This window comes from Trichomycterus rosablanca, chromosome 6 (genome assembly GCF_030014385.1).
Source record: "Trichomycterus rosablanca isolate fTriRos1 chromosome 6, fTriRos1.hap1, whole genome shotgun sequence".
In the NCBI taxonomy this organism is placed as follows: Eukaryota; Metazoa; Chordata; class Actinopteri; order Siluriformes; family Trichomycteridae; genus Trichomycterus; species Trichomycterus rosablanca.
Window position 1 is genome coordinate 49,378,847 of NC_085993.1, and position 17,520 is coordinate 49,396,366.

At 43.8% G+C, this 17,520-nt stretch overlaps 1 protein-coding gene across 3 annotated transcripts in view; it reads left to right on the forward strand.

Annotated features, from left to right (window-relative positions):
• The window catches only part of pik3r3b (phosphoinositide-3-kinase, regulatory subunit 3b (gamma)), a 287,104-nt gene that overhangs the window by 254,271 nt on the left and 15,313 nt on the right, over positions 1–17,520 (forward strand). For all 3 annotated transcript variants that reach the window (XM_062998002.1, XM_062998003.1, XM_062998004.1), the window contains one exon: positions 12,640–12,751. In XM_062998002.1, the coding sequence (XP_062854072.1) occupies positions 12,640–12,751 (112 nt within the window). The remainder of the gene's footprint in view (positions 1–12,639; positions 12,752–17,520) is intronic.

Sequence of the window (17,520 nt, forward strand, 5' to 3'; positions counted from 1 at the left end):
GGACCAAGTTACACACACAAGATGCAGAATAGGTCATACAAAAATCACTCACCAATAAAAAGATAATAAAATAAAAAGAGACGACGCCTCAACATGTGCAAGATGCCAAACACGGCTCACAATAACGCATATTCTGATCGAACGCCCCAAATACACGAGAGAGAGAGAGACCACGCATACCTGGAACTGTTAAAGAAACCCAACAAGAAAACACAGGAACAATCCTAAACTTCCTGGCAGGAACGGAAACGACAGCAAAAATATAAATGGACCGATAGAAACAAGAAAAATGACTTAAACAGAACACCGATCATGCCATAAAGTGGCGACCGTACATTAAAGATAGAAGGTTTCCGTATCATAGATGTGATATTGTGAGTTTTCATGCCAGTAAGGACTACAGGAGCGTCCTTTGTTCGGAGCTGCACTGCTGGAACGTCTTGGTTCATTTTGCTTGATTGAAATAAGTCCAAAATGTGCAGTTTTAAAGCTAAACGAATGCTTTTTTAAGTACTTTTTATCATATCTAAAGAAGCAGTTGTGTTGACCCATTGTTGCTCGTTTTATTACCCGGGGATTACAATAGCCGGCGGTCACATGACACGTCTTTGTCCAGTGCGCCGTCCATTGTGCAGCTCCGGGTGGAAACGATACAGGCTCCCGGGTTGCCAGATTCAGCCACTGTTTGTCTTATATGTCAATATATTCCTTTATTTTCGTGTCCTCTCGCACAAAGAGGGCCGTTCATGTAGCCGAGCAGAAAGAGCTGATCATGGAAAAGCGCTCGGCAGGAATGTGAGCTCCCGGCTCCGGCCGCGCACCTGCTTCTCGGCTGCTTTGTTGACGGGGGTGAGGCCCGCCGAGGCATTTCCCCTCACTCGTGGCAGCACGCCGCCGCGCCGCCCTAGCTCTCAATGGGCCTTTGTGGGCGCACGAGATCCATCAGGGCTGTCGGTGGTGCGCTGTAGCGTGCGCCTCACACAGGTAGCCGTTATGTAAACAGCATCTGTGTTTTAAGCGCTTTCTTTATGAAACGGATCTGCAATTTCGTAGGCACGTGACCGAGTCGAGGGTCAGCTGTCTCGTGTTATACACCGATCAGGCATAACATTATGACCACCTTCCTAATATTGTGTTGATCCCCCTTAGGCTGCCCCACAAGCAACAAACTGTGATGCGCTGTGTATTCTGACACCTTTCTATCAGAACCAGCATTAACTTCTTCAGCAGTTTGGATCGGACCACAAGTGCATCGATGAGCCTTGGCCGCCCATGACCCTGTCGCCGGTTTACCACTGTTCCCTCCTTGGACCACTTTTGATAGATACTGACCACTGCAGACCGGGACACACCCCACAAGAGCTGCAGGTTTGGAGATGCTCTGACCCGGTCGTCTAGCCATCACAATCTGGTCCTCGTCAAACTCGCTCAGATCCTCACGCTCGCCCATTTTTCCTGCTTCTAACATCAACTTTGAGGATAAAATGTTCACTTGCTGCCTAATATATCCCCCCCACTAACAGGTGCCGTGATGAAGAGATGATCAGTGTTATTCACTTCACCTGTTATTTACTCTTGGTATAAGTTTGGCTTTTGCTCAATTCTCATCTTGCTGTTATAGACGCCTTTATCCAGAGTGACTTACAGTACTGTGACGGTATACAGTCTGAGCAATTGAGGGTTGAGGACCTTGCTTAAGGACCCAACAGCAGCAACCAGGCAGTGGTGGGGCTTGAACCAGCGACCTTCCGATTACTAGTTCAGTACCTTAACCACTAGGCTGTAATTGCTTGTTTATTAAACCATCCTTTGTTACATTTACATTTTCAGCTTTTAGCCAAAGTGACTTACAGTACTGTGACAGTATACTGTCTGAGCAATTGAGGGTTAAGGGCCTTGCTCAAGGGGCCCAACAGTGGCAACCGGGCAGTGGTGGAGTTTGTACCAGCAACCTAGGATGCTCTACAGTGACCCTAGTGGTCAGAATGTACACAGTGTACAATTGTGATGAATAAATAGGCTCAAGGGTCTTGGGCTTTTATCCAAAGTGGCTTACAGTACTGTGACAGTATACCTTCTGAGCAATTGTGGGTTCAGGGCCTTGCTTAAGGGGCCCAACAGCAGCAACCTGGCACTGGTGGGACTTGAACCAGCAACCTTTTAATTACTACTTCAGTACCTTAACCGCTAGGCTACAACTGCCTTTTTATAACGTTACACTATTAATTGTACTGTTGGGTGCAGAGTAAAGGTGTTGAATGTGGCCAAAATATTTCGCAATACTTAGAATATTCTTATAATTTTAAATATTTATTCTTATATTTTATATAGTTTTGCTGTTAATGCTTCAGCAACTGCTCACAAGAAAATAAAAAGTAGATTTTGCTGTGGGTTTTGTTTAAATAAGGGTTTAATTGATTTTATTTATGTATTTTATGGCATTTTTAAGTCCTTTTGCTTGAGTTTAAGCAGCAGGGGGGCTGAGGTGATTTACATTTCATAGTAGTTTTTATTGTAAAAGAGTTGTAGCTCAACCGTTAAGGTCATGAACTAGTGATCAGAAAGTAGGTTGTTGGATCAAGCCCCACCACACCAAGTCCCCCTCCCTCCTTAACCCCTTATCCTCAATTTCTTTCATTGTACTCAATCAATTGTAAGCCACTCTGAGGGAACAGCATCTGCTCAACATCATAATGAAAGTTTTAGTTGCACTTACACCTGACTGTACTTTACTGTACAATCATAAAAATGTACGCCGGCACCCAAGTGGCGCAGCGGGATATTCCGCTAGCGCACCAGCGCCGAGATTCTGAACTCCTCGGTTCATTTTCGTTGACGTTTTCGGCATATTGGCAGACGCCTTTATCCAAAGCGACTCACGGTGCTGCGACAGTATACATTCTGAGCAATTGAGGATTAAGGGACTTGCTCAAGGGCCCAACAGCAGCAACTTGGCAGTGGTGCGGCTTGAACCAGCGACCTTCTGGTTACTAGTCCAGTACCTTAACCGCCAGGCTACAACTGCCCTGGTTTGAACGATCTAGCGGGCATAATTGGCGGTGCCTGCAGCAGACACGTCTCTGCTAGGGCGGGATGACCGGACTATATGGGTGCGGTGTTCAAACGCTGTGTAAGGACCCTGATTAGCAGATAGAGGCGCCTGTGCAGAGTGCATGGGTGAAAAAGGGTCGGAGGAGGCGTGAGCAGCAATATACCCACCCACAGGGTGTACAGGGTTTGAGCTGAATGGATGTAAATAAATGTGAGCTGTAAAATCGAGAAGCTGCAGGGCGTGTACATGCTTTAAAGGATTAACACCTGATACAATCGTCTGTGTAAAGTCCGTGTTGTGACGTTAATAATGCACTCGTATCACGGCCCCGCCCTGCATATTTTTCTCTCAATTACTCTTTCAACCACGTCTCCAGTCCTTTCACAAAGTTGCACAATATGTCAGTGATGGTGTTCAGCAGATGCTTTTAATTCCAAAGTGGTTCACAATGAACTGAGTACAATGCAGGAAATTGAGGATTATGGGCCAGTGGTGGCAACTTGGTGTGGTGGGGATTGATCCAACAACCTACTTTGTGATTACTAGTTCATGTCCCTAATGCTTCCGTCATGCTTCCTCTCCACCAATGCCGATCCCCGCTCCGATTGAGGAGAACGAAGCTAACCCACGTCCCCTCCGACACGTGGGCGGCAGCCGTATGCATCTTGTCACCTACGCTTTGACGAGTGTAGTGCGGATCAGCACTGTGTACGGAGAGACACACCCTGATCAACGCACTCCTTCCCTTCCCCTGTGCAGGCGCCATCGATCAGAGAGGTCGTCGTTGCATCAGTTACGAGGAGTCCCTATCCGGCTTACTACTACCCCACCCCTATATGAACAACAGGCCAATCGTTGTTCACGTGGCCGTGTAATGTCGTGATGGCGCCGCATTCTGTTGGAATAGCTCTACTGATGAACCATTTTATTTGTCGTTTTTATTGTTTAGGGCTAAACGCTGAATTGAAAGTTATAAGATTATCTGACCATAAATGCATTTCTTAGTTGTCTTGTGCCTGTTCAGTAACATACGCCGATCAGGCATAACATTATGAGCACTGACAGGTGAAGTGAATAACACCGATTATCTCTTCATCACGGCACCTGTTAGTGGGGGGGATATATTAGGCAGCAAGTGAACATTTTATCCTCAGAGTTGATGTTAGAAGCAGGAAAAATGGGCGAGCGTGAGGATCTGAGCGAGTTTGACGAGGGCCAGATTGTGATGGCTAGACGACTGGGTCAGAACATCTCCAAAACTGCAGCTCTTGTGGGGTGTTCCATATCAAAAGTGCTCCAAGGTAGGAACAGTGGTAAACCGGCGACAGGATCATGGGCGACCAAGGCTCACTGATGCACGTGGGGAGCGAAGGCTGGCCCGTGTGGACCGATCCGACAGACGAGCTACTGTAGCTCAAACTGCTGAAGAAATTAAAGCTGGTTCTGATAGGAAGGTGTCAGCAAAAGGAAGACCAACACAATATTAGGAAGTTACATAATGTTATGCCTTATCGGTGTCCTCTTGTGTTGAAACCCAAAATATGCTCACCCTAAATCTGCACAAAGACTTGATGTCTTGTCATGCAAAGGTGGGATGTTCTCATGTACCAAGCGTTGGTACAGAACGTTCGCTGCATGTCGGGAGCTGCAGACTTTCAGGTGTTAAAATCGCTCTGTAATTACTGCACTTAGATAAAAAACAGGGTCGTAAATCTCACACCATCACAACACCCTGCTTCCCTTAAGCCGAGCCGACGTAACGATCCAGTTCAGTCCAGGTGATTCCGTTATGCCAAGTTCACACTACACGACTTTTCAAGTGGTCAGGTCTCTGTACAGTTCACACTACACGCCTGGATCTCTTGTAATCGGGAGTCTTTCAAGTGGGTGTGTATTTCACACTACACGACTGATCTGTGATAGGGGGTCACACACTACACCGTCTATCACCAACTGGAATCTCAGACGAGCTTCTCTGGTCTCGTAAACTACGTTCTGTCACGAAAACAAACGCTAGAAGTGACGAGAGGTTTAACGATGCCACGTCCAAAAATGCACGTCAACAAGTAGCGAGCGATCAAAGTTTGTGCGCTGATGTGCAGCGTTAAAGCAAAGAGGAAAAATAAATGAATCTGAGTGGATTTGGCAACACGAACAGCATGGATTGATCTATAGTGAGTTGGAGGTTAATAAATATTTTTTGCAATGCAGCGTGGGTGTTTTGTAGAGAACGATAAGGTCAGAAATACTGTAAATCTTGCGTGTGTGCTGATGTATTCTGATATAAACTATATTACGCCCCTGTCCCACCTGTTTACACTCCTCCCCTGCGTTTCCCCTCACACCGTATCTTGCGTTCTCATTGGCTGTTCGACACCGCACTCATTGCCAGTCGGGCGACTCGGATCCAGATATTCGACATGCTAGAGCCGCTCGGACCGAGTCGTTGGATAGTTCACACACAGCGATCGAGAGGCGAGTTTCGATCGCCGAGTTGCTCCCGAGTCGGCAAATCTAGCGGCGACCAGTCGCCGAGCGAAAATCGGGGCACAAATCGTGTAGTGTGAAGTGAGCATTACCTCCCAGCGCCTGACGGCACGCGGGGGCCACGGTTCAGGATTTTGAAGTGCACTCCCCATCCCGTGCTGTCTCTCAATTTCCCCTCCTGAAAGGCTAAATGGGCTTTTTCTGCGCTGGCATCCTTCCACCCGCACCTCTGCCAGTCGCAAAGGTGAAGAAATAAAAACCCTGTGTGTGTGTGTGTGTGCTTTGTGTATGTTAATACAAGGACGTGCACCTGCAGAAGCTCAGGTTGGATCTGGTGTGTGTGTGTGTGTGTCTATAAACCAAAGCTTCTCTGTGACTGGCCTGTGCTCCTCACCCCACCAGACTGAAGTGGGAACAAGACCCAAAAAAAAAAAAAAAAAAGCAGCGCTGCTTTTAATTAATCACGCCCCTCAAAGAAGCCATTCATGCACCGATTTCTCCTTCTGCTGACGGCAGGTTGACTTATAAAGCATCGTGAGTAAAAAATTATGAAGGCTCGGGTGTAGAAAAGGTTCAGGAAAATAAACTGGATTTTTAATTTAGGTTTAAGGAGAGTCTGTGATGGTGTGTGTGTGTGTGTGTGTGTGTGTGTGTGTGTGTGATATTTTTACTAAATATGGCCAGTACATTAAAATAATACAGCGGTACCTTGAAACTCAGCATCAATTGGTTCTGGGAGTGGTGTTGAGTTTTAAAGACGTTGAGTTTTAAGATGTTTTTTCCCATAAGGATGTTTGGGAAACCTGTTAATGTGTTCCATTGTCCCGTGGAACTGCATATACGTTAGGCTCATGTAAAATAATAGAATAATAACACAAATATAATATAAAAACACTGAAATACAGTTTAAACCTGTTCTTTATTTTGACTTCTTTATTGTTTCCTTATACTTCCTAATCGTAGAGAAGCTTGATCTTGGAATACCATATTCCGTTCAGTACCGGCGCATTCACATGAGAAGTGACAAAACCGCTTTCCTGCTTTTTTTTTTACCGTTTGTGCACCGCCTGTGAATGCGCCGATACTGAACGGAATAAGATCAAGCATCTACACGATTAAGAAGCATAAGGAAGCAATAAAGAAGTAAAGCTAAAGTGCAGCTTTTACTGTATTTTTATATTAATTTTTAACTGTTTTTAATTGTATTGCAGTGTTTTTATATAGACTTATTGTAGTAAAACAGCGAGTGAGGAATGTGATTAGTGGAGGAACTTATGAGCAGTAATAATGAAGAGAAGTTTAGTGCTCCTGTCTCCTTCTTTTACTACATTAAACCACGTTAAGCTTTATTTCTTTACGATGTGATTCTCACAATTTCTCAGAACCCCGAGCTATAATGCAGATTCGTGTCATATTCACACTCTGATGACGTTTTACCGCACCGCTCGAGCAGAGCGCAGAACAGAGCGGCGTCATTGTTAATTCGAAATTAAATAAATAGTTTTTTAAAGGCTGAACACGTCAAATTTAAGGTAAACGTCGAGTTCAAGGGTACAGATTTCTCCACCAAGGGTGTCCGGTTTCAAAGATTTCGAGGTATTACCTCCGTCATCCTCAGATTCTTCTATAATTTAAGACTAATAAAACAAGCACAGAACCCTGTTGTGATTGCTGTTGTGAATATCACACACGTGAAAACGACTTTATAAAAACAAACAAACGGGAGATTTTCTCCCGTATGAGAATCCGAGACGACCGTTTTCCAGATTAGATTTCAGACGGGACGGTAGTGGATCGTCTTTTGGCCCGGCCGAGCACTCCCGGTGTCCCGCGTCCCCGTCTGGTTTCATTTTAGTGACCCATGATGCGTCGGTCGAGTTCTGACGTAGGGCGACGGGAGCCATCGGGAATAATCCCGGACACGGACGTGATTTCGGACGCCCTCACCGAATGCCGAAGCGGCGTGCGTTAATACGTGACGCCCCCCACCCCCCCGTGCCAGGATGTAGGCACCCTCACGAAGGCTGTGCCTGTGCTTGAACCATAATCCACGGCCAGGTTAAACATCCAGACCCTGGGCGTGTGCGGCGTTTTTCGCTTCTCGCCGTTCCACCCGTTTCCTCTACGTTTGATTTCTTTCCTCTTGTTTCTGAAGTACACTAGTGAAGACGACTGGAGTGCGTCTTCGGTTTCAAAGCCAGCCGACTCCGGGGGCGCGGCACCGCGGCAGCGCGGCTCAGGCTTCAGACCGGGTCAGAAAAAGTTTAGTTCGGCTTGGCGAGAGCGCCGCGTCGAACACTGCTCCCTCTGTGAGGTTAAAACGCTCCCCTCCTTCCCTTCATTCATAGCCGCTAACTCTACCCCGCCACCTGCACCCGCTCGGGAAACTGCCGGCTTGCCAAAGCCGCTACGCAACCTGGTTTTGCGCACGGAAACACACGCGCGGGGTCGTAACCGCGAGCATTAGCAGCGTTCTATCCTTTCAAGCCAGCTCAATCAGCAGGCCGCACTTCTGGATGATTACAGCTAAATTACCTTTCATCAGGTGATGCAGCACAGCTGCGCGTGATGTTAGCCGCGTGCTAAATTGATGACTGCTCAGGTCTTGAAGGGTTTAGAAGCTTGATGTCAGCGGAAGAACTGACGGAGTGTTTTCCACACACACGTGTTGTCGGAACAATCGATTCTCAGACGCCAGAACTTCATTAAATAAATAAATAAATAAATAAATAAATAAATGAAGCAAGAATATTGAGTTTGGTAGTACCAGAGTAAATCTGTGCTATAGAACTCAAGGACACCCACCGAGTCATTTTAGTGAAAACGTACTTTTCTATACGCACGTGTTGTGAGAAAAATCCATTCTTGGATGCCAAAATTCTATTTAAAAAATGATAATAAATAAATAATGAATCCAATTTTAAGTTGGTAGTACCAGTGTAAATCTGTACTACAGTATAGGCGCATTCAGGGAACTCAACACCACCAGCTGAGTTATTTCAGTTAAAAATGTAATTTTACACACACACGTGTTGTCAAAAAATTAATTTTTAGATGCCAGAACTGTATTTAAAAAAAAATAAATGCAATTAATAATAAATAAAGTATCAATTTTATGTTTGGTAGGCGCATTAAAAGAACGACACCCACAAAGTCATTTTAGTGAAAACGTTCTTTTCTATACGCACGTGTTGTCAGAAAAAACAATTCTAATTGTTAAAAAATTGAATAAATAAAAAGTAACAATATTGAGTTTGGTAGTACCAGCGTAAATCTGTTCTGTAGAACTCTAGGGAAAAAAATATAATAAATAATAATAATAATATAATAAATAAATAATAATAATAATAAAGTACCAATATTACGTTCGGTAGGCGCAACCAAAGAACACCAACTGAGTTTTTTTTTTTTAAGTAAAATTGTACTTTTCCATGCACACGTTGTCAATAATCAATTCTTAGATGCCAGAACTATTTAATTTTTTTTCTCTCGATTTTTAGCGCGTCCAATTTTTTACCCAATTGCGTTACGCTTCCTCTCTACTGGTGCTGATCCCCCTCCCCGATTGAAGAGAGCGAACCGACACACGCCCCCCTCTTTCACCTGCATGAGGCGAGTTCATATGCGAACAGCTTTGTGCACGGAGAGCCACACCCTGATCAGCATTATCCCTCGACTCTGTGCAGACGCCGTCAGTCAGCCAGCAGAGGTCGTAATTGCGCCAGTTCTGAGGTCCCTGTCCGTCTCCCTCCCTGGGTGAACAGCAGCCAATCGTTGTTCATATAGTCGCCCAGCCCGGATGGCAGAGCCGAGATTCGAAACGACGTGTTCGAAATCTCAGCTAGGGTGTGCTAGCGTGTTTTACCGCTGCGCCACCTGAGCGGCGAAATGTAGTTAAATAAACAATAAATACAATTAATAAATAAAAAATGGTTATATTATGTTTAGAAGATGCAACCAAAGAAGTCGACAACACTCGAAGAGTCATTTTAGTAAAAATGTAATTTTCCAAACGCATGTTGTCAGAAAAATTCATTCTTAGATGCCAGAACTGTTAAAAAAATAATTGAATAAATAAACATAAAAGGAACAATGTTGAGTTTGATTGTATCAGTGTAAATCTTTACTACAATACAGATGCAACCAAAGAACTTGACAACACCAGTTGACAAACTGTTTACTTTTCTTTTTTGCTGAAGATAAAATGATAGCATTGTAGCATCTGGCATCCAGCCGGGACCAAAAATGTGAAATTTGACTAAAATTATTATCATTGACTAGATATCCTAACGTCCTCATACACCCGGTAACGTTTGGTGTACCGATCATGCCGTAATGGACAGACCCGATGAAAAGCCGCACGCCTTCAGCCCTCACATCGTCACGTCTGCTGTGGAAACATGTTTAGACAAAACAGAGGTGGCACGGTGCCACTCACATACTCATCCATGGGCGGGGATGCCCTTTTATTTACCGCAAATTAGATGCATAATTGACAGACAACACGAGCGCGATGTGGGAGGCTGTTTAGATCGTGTCCGTCCAAAGTCAGGGTAGGTCAACCTTCAACCAGTGACCGATGGAAGCCCGATGGAAGTCCGGCCTGCACGTCTGCACTTGAGATCTGTTATACGTGTAGAGAAATGCGCATCTTCAGCCAAGGGGAGCCAACTGACTCATTTTAAAGTTTAATTATCACGGCTGAGCTAAACTAAAGTAAATAGTTTTTATTTATCAGTTCAGTCTCAAGGCCGAAAACCAACCGTGTTTGGTCTGGCTAGTAGTTTAGTAGTTTGCTTTTATTTCTCTAAATAAAATGTTGTTTAATGCATAGAGGCTTAAATTACCTTGTTTTTTTTTTTTACATGGCAGGACCAACACGTGACTCGACAACAAACATTTTCCAAGCAATTTTAAAATAATTTTATTTGTTTAAGCGGATTTTAGCAGTTATAGGTAGCTAGTGTACTTTTAACCACTGGGGGCACTGTAGAGCATCATAAAAAAGGCTCTTTTTTAGCGTGATTTCTTTTTTGATATATTTTTATACATATTTTTGTACTTTATATTATTTTTTATTGTTGTTTAATACAATTTCGGGATGCTCTACAGTGCCCTTAGTGGTCAGAATGTACAACTGTGATGAATGAAAACAGTCTAAGCAATTGAAGATTAAGGGGTTTTCTATTTGATATATTTTTTTTTTTATACATATTTTTGTACCATTTTGTATGAGTGTGTGTATATGTACGTATATATATATCCAATTTTAGGATGCTCTACAGTGCCCCTAGTGGCCAAAATGTATACAACATACATTTACATTTTCTGCATTTAGCGGACGCTTTTATCCAGAGTGACTTACATTACTATGACAGTATACAATCTAAGCAATTGAGGGTTAAGGGCCTTGCTCAAGGGCCCAGCAGTGGCAGCCTGGCAGTGGTGGGGCTTAAACCAACTACCTTTAGATTACTAGTCCAGTACCTTAAACACTAGGCCTTACAATGTATGATTGTGATGAATTAATACAGTCTAAGCAATTGAGGATTAAGGGCCTTGCTCAAGGGCCCAACAGTTGTAACTTGGCGGATGTAGGGCTCAAACCAGCGACCTTTTGATTACTAGTCAAGTACCGTCATCACTGAGCTTCCACCAAATATACAAATCATAAAACCGTTTTGTATCGATGTGATGGACGAGTGTTTGGCATCAAGTATAACTGTGTCTATGTATTTTTCTCATTGTATTTAGCCCTGCTGTATCCTGGTCAGGGTTCTGGTAGAATCACTGACCAAAATGCAGTAGCACACACCCCGAACAGGACACCAATCCATCATGGGGCCTCGACTATGTCCCCCCTTTACCCAGAAAGAGCCAATCATGTTTATGTAGATTCCCAACCAGCAGATAGCACCACTGGGGATTAGAACCCTGGATCCTAGCGCTACTAGGGTAGCATAAATTTTCCACTTATGCTAATATGATTGAATGGATTTGCATATTCACAGAATGTGGATTATTTTATGAAGGGGGAAGGTGCAGCAACTCGAGTGGCTTTTTGTGTTGTTTAAAGGGAAAATCTGAAGCATTTTTAAACCAAATAATGAGACACATTTATAAACAGGCTATAAGAGGAAGTTGTCCATTTTATCAGCTCCACTTACCAAATAGAAGCACTTTGTAGTTCTACAATTACTGACTGTAGTCCATCTGTTTCTCTGCATGCTTTGTTAGCCCCCTTTCATGCTGTTCTTCAATGGTCAGGACCACCACAGGACCACCACAGAGCAGGTATTATTTAGGTGGTGGATCATTCTCAGCACTGCAGTGACACTGACATGGTGGTGGTGTGTTAGTGTGTGTTGTGCTGTTATGAGTGGATCAGACACAGCAGTGCTGCTGGAGTTTTTAAACACCTCACTGTCCCTGCTGGACTGAGAATAGTCCACCAACCAAAAATATCCAGCCAACAGCGCCCCGTGGGCAGCGTCCTGTGACCACTGATGAAGGTCTAGAAGATGACCGACTCAAACAGCAGCAATAGATGAGCGATCGTCTCTGACTTTACATCTACAAGGTGGACCGACTAGGTAGGAGTGTCTAATAGAGTGGACAGTGAGTGGACACGGTATTTAAAAACTCCAGCAGCGCTGCTGTGTCTGATCCACTCATACCAGCACAACACACACTAACACACCACCATGTCAGTGTCACAGTGGTCCTGTGGCGGTCCTGACCATTGAAGAACAGCATGAATGAGGGCTAACAAAGCATGTAGAGAAACAGATGGACTACAGTCAGTAATTGTAGAACTACAAAGTGCTTCTATATGGTAAGTGGAGCTGATAAAATGGACAGTGAGTGTAGAAACAAAGAGGTGGTTTTAATGTTATGGCTGGTCATTGTAAATTTACATATACAGTCTGAGCAATTCAGGGTTAGGGGCCTTGCTCAAGGGCCCAACAGTGACAGCCTGGCCTTTTGGTTACTAGTCCAGTACCTTAACCACTAGGCTACAACTGCCAATATAACAAGTCTAGGGTTGTTCTAACGTAGCTGCAGGACCTGCATTAAAATGTTTCTTTCCTCTCTTGCAGCTCTTCCTCCCAAACCGGCCAAACCCATGACTCCAGCGAACAGCGGTGGTGTGAAGGAGGCTGCCGGCGGCTCGTTACAGGACGCGGAGTGGTACTGGGGTGACATATCACGGTACGATGCCCTTTCTTTTTGAACTCGGGCGCGTCGGGTGGTGGGCGTGGAGCCTTTGGGTCCCCCGTGGACGAGATGAAAGGCTCGCCGGGTTTCCAACGGAAGAAACGTTCTCATTCTGCCTGCGTCCTCTCCGCTTCCTCCGCCTCTCTTTCCTGGTCCGCTAGCGGGCCCCGCTGACGGCCGGTCTCTGGGCGCGGTGCTCCGTCGTGCACTTTCGCTTTCCGCGCTATGATCTAAACGTCATTATTGATCAGCTTTGTTCTATTCCTTTCCAAGTTGCTCAGAATCAGTCGGACGCCCGAGACTCCTGCAAGATCCCCGTTAAACAGGCCACAGAGGTAAAGAACTCTGGACGAGCCTCCGGCGTCATTCGGTTTGACCTCAAATCGGGTCTATTTTCAGAGTCTGACTCACTTCACAGGTAAAATTAGAAGTAGATTAGAAGTCTGACCTGGCATCAAGTCGGGGTTTTGCCCACAGAGCCGCTGTTAATGCTGCCGAACGAGGGCCGGGGAGTCGGAAATCATATTCATGTCAGGATCTGACATAATCTAAACATTTATACAATAGTAATCTTACTTTTTTGTTTTGTTTTTCAGACTGAAAAACATGTTTTCCCAAGTGCCATTGTTGTTTTAAATAAATAGAATAGAATGCCTTTATTGTACAATGGAATTTGCATAGCTCAGCTTGTTTGGAAGCTCCTGGAGCTGAGAGGGTTAAGGGCCATGTTCAAGGGCCCAACAGTGGCTGCATGAAAGAGCTGGGATTCTCTACTCTACTCACTAGGCCTACCACTGTCTGGATGCAGACAAGTACTCCCCTCCTACCCTCCCAATTTAATAACATTGTAAAATTGAAGTGCAATAACTTTACAAATCGTGCAATACCTCTACACTTTTTATACACCGATAAGGCATAACATTATGACCACCTTCCTAATATCGTGTTGACAGCCCTGCAACTGTGATGCTCTGTGTATTCTGACACCTTTCTATCAGAACCAGCATGAATTTCTTCAGCAATCTGAGCTACAGTAGCTCGTCTGTTGGATCGCCCCCCCACGTGCATCAATGAGCCTTGGCCGCCCATGACCCTGTCGCCGGTTTACCACTGTTCCCTCCTTGGACCACTTTTGATAGATACTGACCACTGCAGACCGGGACACACCCCACAAGAGCTGCAGGTTTGGAGATGCTCTGACCCGGTCGTCTAGCCATCACAATCTGGCCCTCGTCAAACTCGCTCAGATCCTCACGCTCGCCCATTTTTCCTGCTTCTAACATCAACTTTGAGGATAAAATGTTCACTTGCTGCCTAATATATCCCCCCCACTAACAGGTGCCGTGATGAAGAGATAATCAGTGTTATTCACTTCGCCTGCCTGTGGTCATAATGTTATGCCTGGTCGGTGTATATACATATTTTAATTATTTGTAATTGACTTTATTGTTACAATGATTATAAAGGCCTCATTTATTGCAAGTAGTTGTGTTACACATTTTATAATAGTTAAAATGTTATGATTTATTTTATGATTATTGATCATACACAGTAGGCCCCTGGGCCACTGGAATCTGCAGTTTGTGCTATCGGCCAGTCAGGTGTCTACATACAGACATGTTCGGCACGTAGTAGTGATGGTAAAACATGAAAATGAAGTTAAAGAAATTATAATAATATTATGTGCACAGGGCTGACGGTGTCATTTCCCCCCCCACACATTCATAATCATAGTATATTTATGTCACCTGTAGGAATATTGCCCAGGTAAGGTGTGAAACATGACAAAATAATATATAAAAATACATTAACATACTGTATATAAGAGAGGGATTTTTGTAAGGAACTTTTAGATTCCTTTTTTTTTTTTTTACTGTATTGATCCAGCAATTGAAGTAAATATCAGCAGACCAAATTCACTAATTAACTAATTTTATTATTGTATAAAAATAATGCATTTAAAACTGAACAGGGCGGCACGGTGGCTCGGTGGGCAGCACTGTCGCCTCACGGCAAGAAGGTCCTGGGTTTGATTCCCAGATTGAGCGGTATGGGTCATTTCTGTGTGGAATTTGTGCATGTTCTCCCCGTGTCTGTGTGGGTTTCCTCCGGGAGCTCCGGTTTCCTCCCACAGTACAAAGACGTTCAAGTGAGGTGAACTGGAGAGACTAAATTGTCCAAGACTGTGTTTGATATTAAATTTGAACTGATGAATCTTATGTCATGAATGTAACTAAAGTGTAAAACATGACGTTAAAATCCTAATAAAATAAAAATAAATAAATAAAATAGAAACAAAATGGAAAATTGAACATCTGGTAGAAGTTTTGACAGTGAGCAGTGGTGCTGTTTTATAAAAGTGTTATAAAAGTACTAATCACACACAGAATCATTTCAGTAATGTTATAATAAAAATAATATTAAATCCTGATTATTCAGCATTATTAAACGTTACACATGCGGTGCCGGTTTGGCCTCGTCCTAATCCCATCACTCCCAGACTAAGTGCTGCTTCGTTCTGGACTTTCAGACACATTAAAAACAGCACTTAACGAGAGACCCTTGATAAGGGGTCACTGCCTCCATCATGCAAATGGACTTAATGAGTTCGGTAAAAAAAAAAATGCTCGTGCTTCACGCCGTGATTGATCTGACGCGGGCCTGTTCACATTAGCGTCCACTTTAAAACAAATCTGCACCTCGTACTGCAGCCTGAATGTGCTTCCACTGAAAAAAATAGTTCCTAATGGTCTGGTGATTGTGTCTGTACCTCGAGCAGACTGAGAGCCCCGGATCTGATGCCAGCTCAGCCGGGGCAGGAATGAGCCGCCCGTACGACCCTTAGAAGAACACTGGACAAAAGTATTGGGACGTCCTTTCAAATGCTTTTGAATTCATGTGTTTGAGCCACAAATTTGCGTACAGGTGTAAAAATCAGTGATATAAAGCAACAGTTTAGGGAAGGCCCTAATTCAAGCTCGGTGTATCTCTGGAATGAACCAGTGCATCGGGTTAGGTTTTCTTGACCACATCAGTGCCCAGCCATACAAATAAATGCCCTTTCGACCAACCGAATGGACACAAAGTCTGTTATGGCTGAAAAGCAAGTGTCCACATACTTTTGGCCTTGTACAACAGAGGTCATTCTTAGTTTAGCTTTACTGTTTGGTCGGTGGGTAGCACTGTCACCTCACAGCAAGAAGGTCCTGGGTTCGATTCCCAGGCGGGGCGGTCCGGGTCCTTTCTGATTGGAGTTGGCATGTTCTCCCCGTGTCTGTGTGGGTTTCCTCCGGGAGCTCCGGTTTCCTCCTACAGTCCAAAGACGTACAAGTGAGGTCAATTGGAGATACAAAATTGTCCATGACTGTGTTTGACGTTAAACTTGAACTGATGAATCATGGGTAACCAGTGACGACCTGTCCTGCCATGACTCTTAACCAGAGTGACGTTAATGTAAAACACGGCATTAAAATCCGTATAAATAAATAAATAATGTTTGGGGGTTGATTTATATACCTCGTTACCCAGGCAGGTGCGTCTTTATGCCGTTTCCCACCTGTAACATCACCTCAGTAACACAAATGAATACAATAATAAATAATTACACACAGACGTGTGTGTACATGCTCTCTAACGCTAGCGTCCGCTCTCCTTGAAAGGTCACAGGATTTACAAACGGCCTCATTTATGCAGAGCTTGTGCAAGCAATGCGACACTTTGCAAGTCAATGTGAGTGGAAATGTCACGGCCGTAACGCTGGAATTTCCCGACTGCTTTAACACTTTCTGTTCTGATTAAACTGATGTGGTTCTTTCGATCTCTCTGATAAATCAGGAGGGGAAATCGTACAAGTATCACACAGAGATTTTCAGTTTCAGTCTTTTTACCGGGGTATTATACTACAGTATATATAATAACTATAATAATCATGACTGGTCTTTGGGAATAAATTATGCGACTAAAATCGCTCGTTGTCTCAGTCACAGTTTTATTTATTATTTATTCCGGTCATTTATTTAAGGTCATAATTTTCACTTCGGTTCCATGCATGACAGGACAGCTATTTACAGTTTACCCATGATTCATCAGTTCAAGTTCATTGTCAAACACCAGTATCCTGACTTGTATGTCTTTGTACTGTGGGAGGAAACCAGGACAGTTGTAGCCTAGTGGTTAAGGTACTGGACTAGTAGCCAAAAGGTCGCTGGTCAGGTTGCCACTGTTGGGCCCTTAAGCAAGGCCCTTAACCCTCAATTTCTTAGGCAGTGTACTGTCACAGTACTGTAAGTCGCTTTGGATAAAAGCATCTGCTAAATGCAGAAAATGTAGAGATGGATGGATGGATATAGATAGATATACAGTAGATAGATAGATGGATGGTTATCTATGGAAATATATGGATAGATAGATAGATAGATAGATAGATAGATAGATAGATAGATAGATAGATAGATAGATAGATAGATAGATATCTATGGATATGGATAGATAGATGGAGATGGATGGATATGGATATCTATGGAAATCTATGGATAGATGGATGGATATGGATATCTATGGAAATCTATGGATAGATAGATGGATATGGATATCTATGGAAATCTATAGATAGATGGATGGATGGATGGATGGATGGATGGATGGATGGATATAGATATCTATGGATGGATGGATATGGATAGATAGATGGAGATGGATGGATATGGAAATCTATGGAAATCTATAGATAGATGGATATGGATGGATATGGATATGCATAGATA